Below are 7,998 nucleotides of genomic sequence, written 5' to 3'. Positions count from 1 at the left end.
TTGTTGGTTACAATAATACATAAATATTTGGTCTGAATCCTAATTTCGTGTCATTTTAATGAGGAATTTCTGATGTCCTTATAAAGAGAAAACCTCAAATTATATTTGAATATTGAGATTTCCCAGCTAAAAAGAAATAAAACTTTGCTAGCTCACAGGGAAAATCTCAAAATTTTTAGGCGTTTTTCCTCAAAATCGGGTTTTTTGTTGCTGCTGCTCAAAAAAGTGCTTAAAATTTTTGTTTTATGATTATRTTTCAGACAGTTCATTCAAATGATACACAGATAAAGGCATTTATTCTTTATGTTTTGACAAAATGCAATTTTTCTTAACATTTTAGTCAAAACACTATATTTGCCCATTTCTCCATACACCACTTTTGGACTTGATCCTCGTTTCGATGTGATGGGTCAACTATCTCCATGGTCGCGGGTCCCCACTACAGGCAGCCGCCATCTTGCATCGCCATCTTGTCTACGAAGGCTCATGAMGGACAAACTGCGGTGGCGGCGTCAAAAACAGTTTTAGTTGTAATACAATAAATGTAATATTTGTTGTCTGTCATTGTAGCTGGGATAATTTTACTTATTAATCTTACCACTTGAAACATCACTAGCCCTGAAGCTGCTGGTAGACATCGCCGTTGGATTTATCAAAGGTTTTTGACACCTGAGAGACACCGTAGCAACTACTTTGCGTTTGGAAGCGGGGGTGGGGGTGGGGGGAGGACCAGGGAGGATGATTCAACCACTCAACCACTAGATGTCACTGAAAACAACAAATCCTACACACTGTGCCTTTAAATCTTGAGCAGTTAGTCATTTATAATTGAGTTTCTTTTTTGTTGTGGTTGTAGGTGTTCGCCGACTATGAGAAGCTGCTGCATTCTGAAAACTACGTCACGAAGCGACAGTCTCTGAAGGTTAGCCTCCGACTCACATCAACTTGAGCGTAACGGTTAAAAAAACACCATAAAACCTTTTTTTAAATCTCTCCATCAGCTTTTGGGTGAGTTGTTATTGGACCGACACAACTTCACGGTGATGACGCGTTACATCAGCAAGCCTGAAAACCTCAAGCTGATGATGAATCTGCTCCGAGACAAAAGTCCCAACATCCAGTTCGAGGCCTTCCACGTCTTCAAGGTACTCACCGTTTTTCAGTTTGGGCTCACTAAGAATGCAATGACATGACTAAAAAGATCCAAAATGCTTCCCCCGCTGGCTGCTGTGTTCAGGTGTTCGTGGCGAACCCCAACAAGACGCAGCCCATCACCGACATCCTGCTCAAGAATCAGACCAAACTAATCGAGTTCCTGAGCAACTTCCAGAAGGATCGCACGGACGACGAGCAGTTCAACGATGAGAAGACCTACCTTATCAAACAGATCAGGGATCTGAAAAAACCCACAACCTAAAAACAAACAGAAACAAAACATCCTTTCTTTTCTCTGCCATATCTTTTTATTATTAGAACAACATAGAAAAACATTAAGAATATTGATTATTTAAGAAAATCTTTATTTTTTTCTCTGTTGGTTTATTAAAAACTGGTGCAAGAGTAGGTCATAATCATTGACTTTTATTTTGTTTTGTTTTTTCAGAAATCCTGTTTTCATTTGTTTTTCCATCTGTAGCATTTAGTGCCACAACTCATGGTGTTGTAGGCAGCTGATTTGATTTGTTGAAGAAACCAGCAGTTAATAAAGGGATAGTTTGAATATTTTGAAGGGGGACTCTGTGGGAAAGTTATAAACAGTATCCTACCTGTTGTAGATAGCTCTTTGAACAGCCTCAGCTTGGGGTTATGGGATTAAAGGGGCTGTCTAGACGCAAATGTTTTATCATTTTCAGCCTTACATCAACACTGACATGCTGTTTCAGGAGCCTGAAAACCCTTTCCAGGGTGAACTCGTTTTTCCCTCTAGCCATGTGAACAGCCTAAATGCAAACTTTTTAAAATAATGATGTCATAGCCCCACTGCTAACTGAACTATGACCTGAGGCGTCCGTTTCTTGTACAATTCACACCCGGTGTGCGAGCATTACACAAACACTCATCGCCTTGTTTCCTGTTTGTGTATTTTCTTAGCAGCGTTACAGCACCACATACAGACCTGGCATAATTACTGCAGTGTTTTGAGTTGTTTTCAGTGTGTCCGTGTGGATTAAAGTCACTTCATAAAACTGCCCTGTTCACAAGGACTAGAAAATTAGAGACAAACTGCGTTTCTGTGGAGATCAGATCTGAGTGGAGCCAAAGTGGATTGCTGTTGTCTTAAGACAACTTCAGTCTTAAAAATCTCATAGTAACTCATGCAAATATTTATATTGCTGTCAGTTTTTCATTAAAAGATGCCCCCCTAAACTGCACAGGAGATGCTACAGCTATCTGTTGCTGCAAATAACCAAGTTCAATCACTGTGAAATGCTAAGTTTGGGTTGATGAAATAGAATTTGCATGAATAGCTATGAATTTTGACAGGAGTTCCACCCAGACTAGCCATTAGCTTGTCAAAACTGAGCTGTTCAAGGAGCTATATACAATAAATAATGTTTTTCACAACCTACAAACAGAGAAACACTTCAAAACATCTAAACTGTCTTTTTTAGAAAGCTTTGGCCAAAGTGGTCCAGTGGCTGATGGGTATTGAAGTTTTTAATCTACATTTGCTCTGCTTACAGTTTAAATGAGGTAGATGCGAATCGTAAAAAATATTTTTCTTTATATATGAGTGAGGGAGGGTAGGTATGTGTGATATTGTACTGCCAAAACCAGTGATTTATTCTTCTCTTTCCAAAACTGAAAAAAAGGCGTCCTCCAAACAATCTGAACTCTCAACCAGGAAGAGAAAGGCTTCAGCATCAATCTGTGCCATTTTAGTAAATTATTAGTGAGGTATGATTTCACGCCAAAAGAAATCGCCAACCAAACAGTTCATTTTAACATTTAAGAGCCTTTTTTTTATTTCACTGCGACATCGGTACGTTAAGCTTCGATCATGCTAATCACTGGTTCTCTTCGCCAGTCGCTAACAGCACTTTCTGTATAATAAACACTAACAAAAACAAAAACGAATCATCGGTTTTCGCAGTGCTTTTATATATAATATAGTTTGATTTCTTGCCATGTACAGTGAGTGGTATGTAAACCTGAAGAAAAGCTGAAAAAAATCTGCTTAGTGTTTTTTTTTTTCTTATTTTGCTCCTTTTCTGATCTGTACTGTAAAAAACAAACCTTTTGATTCGATGTTGGTTTAAAGAAAGGAAATATTTGAAGATTCAGTGGTGCCTTCTTGTTTAGGTTTTTTTTCCCCTTCTTTTGTTTGTATTTACCGTCTCTTTCTTGGGGGAGCTTAATTCTTATTATGTTGATGAAAATATGCTCTGAACAGAACATATTTGTTTTAATTAAGCAATGAACCTCTTGACTCACTATATTTGAGTTACGTTGTCCATGGGGATGTTTGTACACTTTTATTTTTACCTTTATTTGATTTTTTGCAGCTCATCACTTACCACTGCTGTAATTTTTTTAAACACAACAGTGAAAACTCAATGGAATTGCGAAACTGAGGCCAAAAGTCTAGGGAGCCGTTGGTGAAATTGTGGCGTTAATGAATTCTTGATAAAATGACACGAAATGGAACAACAAGCAGCTGTTCAGGAAATAAGATAAACTATGAATTTTCATTAGGCTTTTTTGTCTATGATGGTAAAAAAAAAATCAAACAGATGCTTGTCTTTTAGTTTTAACATACGAGATGCAAATATAAACCAGCCAGCTTCATGTCTATAATGCCGTTAATGGGTAAAATTGGGAAAAAAAGAAGATACTTTAAAAGCAGCCACCAGATTTCCCCCCACACTGATGATATTGTACCACACTCACTACAAATAAAACGATGGGAATGCATTCTCTGAGTGTTTTATTTTTATTCATCTGTCCATTGGAACTTTGTTTTCAGACAGAAATGCAGTTTTTGTTATTAAAATACGTAAGTTTGACTCACAAATCTATGCGTTAAAAGAACAAAAAACTGTTGCACCGACCAGAGAAAAATAAAACCAGAAATAAGACAAACGGAACACGTCTACATGCAGGAAGTTAAATCTTCAACACAATAAATTATAATCGCAACACTTCTGCTACTGGTTTGGTTTCTGCCTTCATCTGTTTAAAGCTATATTTCTTTACCCTTACCAACAAGTACTATACTTTAAGTACATGTCATCAAGTATACTAAAGTATTTCCCTAATAGTTTAAAATTAGTATACTTAAAGGATACTTACATATACTACTTTTTGGTAGGGGATAAGAATGTGATGGTGGCCTTTATCCACGCTGAAATTAAAAAGGTTTTATGCGAGTACGTTTTAGCCGGGATAAAAACTTTCCAACATTTCTTACGGTAACAAATTTCAAAATAAAACTGGAGAAATGCGGCAGCATAAAGTGCAATAGTAAAGTTCCTTTTTTATTTTACTTTTTAAAAAAAAAAAAGTATTTTTTTGTTGTTTCACATCAAACAAATCATAATGTTTGTAGAAAAATAAAACAAATCTACACATTAGTTTATTCTAACCCTTCTATTACCATGTTTCTTCATTCCCATTCCCTCGTTCTGTACGTTTAGAACGATCCACTTCTCTTCCACCCGTACCGCCTTTCTTTACTGCATCTGTCCCGAGGACAAGGGAACCATGGGTGCCGAGGGCGCCACAGCACCCTCTCGTTGAGGATGCRAAATAAAATGTGTCAAAAAAAATAAATAAAGGAGAGCGTAAATGTGTATATGAATAAAAACATAACGAGTGTTGTGCACGTTTGTAATCCAGATGTTTTTTGTTTTTTTTTGATGAGAACATCCATCCGTTTGCTTTTCGGGTCGCTTCAGGTCCCTGTGAGAGAGTTGGACATGCTGGACAGGTCGCAAGTCCATCACAGGGACACATGACAGACACTCACTCACCTAGAATTTCTAGTTACCAACTAACCCAACGTGCATGTTTTTGGTCTGTGGGAGGAAACCGGAGTACACGGAGAAAACCCTCACATGCATGATAACTCAGTGAGGGAGTAGAGTTCCTGTTGGGGGTACAGCATCTACCCCCAACAGGAACTCTACTCCCTCACTGAGTAGAGTTCCTGTTGGGGGTACAGCATCTGTCTAAAAGACGATCTGTCCATCATTTATTGAAGAAGTACCTTCATGTTGAGGTTGTCTGTTTACATCAAGACCAGACGTGTAAAAGATGCCAATTTGACAAACAGAAGCAACAATTATTTAGCTTCAGTCTTGTTTCTGCAGAAACTGGAGTATCTCGTCTTTGAAGCCGGTAACATGATTTTTTTTTTTTTTTTTTTGGTTAACGGAGGACAGGTTTGAACTGTAGAGAACGTTTAGCTGACTGTAGATGAATCGCCGGACCTTTCGGTGCACAGCTTCTTGTTTTTGGGACCCTCCAGCTCAGTCTGCCTGCTGTGCTTCTCGATGCAACCATCTGAAACAACAACAACTAATGTGAGCTCACCCAGCTACCTAACAAAAAATATTTGTTGTTTTTTTACAAATGCATAATCAGAGATGCATGATGTGACTTACTGGCAACGTGAGGTGATGGTCCTGAGGAAACCGAGGGACTTTTTTGCCACTGTGACAAAAAAAAGTCAAATTTTGAGCATTTATGGTCAATTGTTCTGTGCTAATATGAAACATTACTTGTGAAGCTCACTATGAACTTGCTGATGTCCCTCAGGCTTCCGAATCTCAGGTAGGAAATATCCCCCTTGTCTTTGTCCTGGTCCTGGTCTGAGGTGTAGATGTGTGTGACGCCCGCTCCTCTGATCAGAGGGACGCACTCGTCACAGGGACATTTGGTCACAAACAGCGTGGTGACCTCATCTGGTTTGATGTCTCGCGTCCTRAAAAGCAGCAGTTGGAACGCTCGTGTCAGACGGGTGAGACTCGACGCACCGGTGGTTGTTTTAAATGTACAAACGAGCAGACCTGAAGGTAAGGGCGTTCTGCTCCGCGTGGACGATGTATCTGTATTTGCGCCTCTGGCGGTCCTCCTGCTTGTTGTCCATCTGYGGGTACTCGGCGTACTTTGAGCCGGCAGGGTAGGCGTTGAACCCGCAACCGACCAAAAACTGACACYCTGTCCCACAGCAGGCAGCCTAGGACAAATGAGACTGTTAAAACTTGACAGAAACAGCGTTAAAACAGCTGTACATTACAGAGCAGCAGAACACTCGAGAGGAGGTGAAAAATTATTCTTTGATCTTATAATTAAAATCAAAACAAAAATATGAAAAGGAGATATTACCGTCCGCCCAGTTGCCCAGATAACAGCACCCACTCCCACTTTTGGATCCTCTAGAATCAAAGGGGAAAAAAAACGTACCAAATTAAAAATACTGTTTTTAGCCTGTTCCCAAAAACAAACTCCTACAAGCTGACATCTGTTACCTTTAAGTCATCAAGATGTTAGATAAATATTTATCCATTTAACTGAGCTTATACTTATTTGTTAATCCAWCTGATTTTCATCACGACTTACTGTTCATTTTTAGCTAAAAATAGGAGTTTTCAAACGTATTGTGCCRTCTGATGGGTAACAGAATGTGACCAGTTAAATCAAACCCTGTGGGAATTATTCTGGGGTGAAACAAGCAGACCTGTCCTGTAGGCCAGCAGCCTGGCCTGGATGATGCAGTGACGAGCCACATCTTGAGACACGGGCCCAGGCTGGGGTCGCAGTGAGGCTGCGGACTGTTCTCTGTATCCGAGACACAACACAATCAGTGACAAACTACTGTGGATAACTAAAGCATAAAAATACACAAAGGTTTGGCTAAATTAAAAAAAAATGAATAAGCAAGTGTTTTCAACCTGTAGAAGCCATAGTGGTGCTGTGGCACCCCAGCAGCCACYCCAGCCAGAACCTCAACCAGGTCCATCATGTTGCTCCTCAGGCTGGAGAAGTAGGGCTCTACGCAGAAGTTCTCCAGGCTCATCTGAATCAAAATGTCTTTGTGCTGCTGAGACGTTTCTACCAGGAACTGTTTGGAGAAACCTCGGAGATGTCTTAAGCGTTCTCTGAGTAGCAAAACAATGTCAAATGCTTAAATAAAATGAAGCCTCTAAATGAGGTTTTTCACAACTCTGTTTTATTCACGCACTCTCCAGATAGGGTTCTTAATGCAGTGTACCAAACAAAATGTAGATAGAGAATTCAGTGKTTTTTTTTTAAATAACTACATCTCCATTCATGTTGGATTTAGCCTCACTAACAGGTCAATTACAAAAATTACACCCAAAAAATTACACATAAACACCTTAATTGAGCTGACTTTTAAAGGGGGTATTGTGTATTTTCCGGGCACATAGTTCAGTTCTATACTGCAATCAAGTCACTATGTTACCTTCAGTTGTTGTGAAAAAGCTGAATTTATCAAAAATAAATTTGATTTTGGATCATAGTTGATCTAAATGCCTTGAACTTGGCCTCTGTCTCTTTAGGAACCTCCTACCATTTCCAACACTCCCATTTCAGCACGTCTCCAGGGAGGTGCTAAATAGGAAGCTCCACATGGCTACCACAGGAGATTCAAGGATTTCTCACACATGCATGAATGAGTCAAAGCAACACTCTGGGTACGTTTTTGATGAGGGGATGACATAACATGTTATAAAACTTAAAAAGCTGATTTTGCAAAATAGTCCCCTTTAAAGGAGCACAAACAGACTGTATCACCAACTAGTGGTTGTAGATTACAATCGGGTTATAAATCCTCAATCCCAAATGTTTTACTGATCTGTGTAAAACTACAAAAACTAAATGTAATCTCCTCGCTCAGACAAAAATATAAATGTTTTATGTTATACAGTATTGTGACAAAAACAACCAAATTATTCTCAAAATGAATCTTGAAAGCTTTTTTTTCTGCTTGGCCTTCAGAGGAGCAGGACGTGCTTTTGCTCTCTGTGCCCC

General features: G+C 39.2%; 2 protein-coding genes across 2 annotated transcripts in view; one reads left to right on the top strand and one right to left on the bottom strand.

The window, feature by feature from the left end:
• The window catches only part of cab39l (calcium binding protein 39-like), a 13,606-nt gene extending 12,130 nt beyond the window's left edge, over positions 1–1,476 (top strand). The window contains exons 7-9 of the mRNA XM_014024644.1: positions 857–922; positions 1,002–1,145; positions 1,238–1,476. Of these exons, the coding sequence (XP_013880098.1) occupies positions 857–922; positions 1,002–1,145; positions 1,238–1,417 (390 nt within the window). The 3' untranslated portion in view covers positions 1,418–1,476. The remainder of the gene's footprint in view (positions 1–856; positions 923–1,001; positions 1,146–1,237) is intronic.
• Positions 1,477–3,184: 1,708 nt separating this feature from the next.
• cdadc1 (cytidine and dCMP deaminase domain containing 1) overlaps positions 3,185–7,998 on the bottom strand; it is a 9,291-nt gene continuing 4,477 nt past the window's right edge. The window contains exons 6-12 of the mRNA XM_014024643.1: positions 6,897–7,103; positions 6,683–6,783; positions 6,331–6,380; positions 6,012–6,181; positions 5,737–5,926; positions 5,607–5,655; positions 3,185–5,505 (exon numbers count right to left, since the gene is read on the bottom strand). Of these exons, the coding sequence (XP_013880097.1) occupies positions 5,405–5,505; positions 5,607–5,655; positions 5,737–5,926; positions 6,012–6,181; positions 6,331–6,380; positions 6,683–6,783; positions 6,897–7,103 (868 nt within the window). The 3' untranslated portion in view covers positions 3,185–5,404. The remainder of the gene's footprint in view (positions 5,506–5,606; positions 5,656–5,736; positions 5,927–6,011; positions 6,182–6,330; positions 6,381–6,682; positions 6,784–6,896; positions 7,104–7,998) is intronic.

The sequence above is a fragment of the Austrofundulus limnaeus genome, unplaced genomic scaffold, assembly GCF_001266775.1.
Source record: "Austrofundulus limnaeus strain Quisiro unplaced genomic scaffold, Austrofundulus_limnaeus-1.0 Scaffold434, whole genome shotgun sequence".
Taxonomy (NCBI): domain Eukaryota; kingdom Metazoa; phylum Chordata; class Actinopteri; order Cyprinodontiformes; family Rivulidae; genus Austrofundulus; species Austrofundulus limnaeus.
Note: the sequence above shows the minus strand (reverse complement) of the source record. Positions and strands in the feature narration are given on the sequence as shown.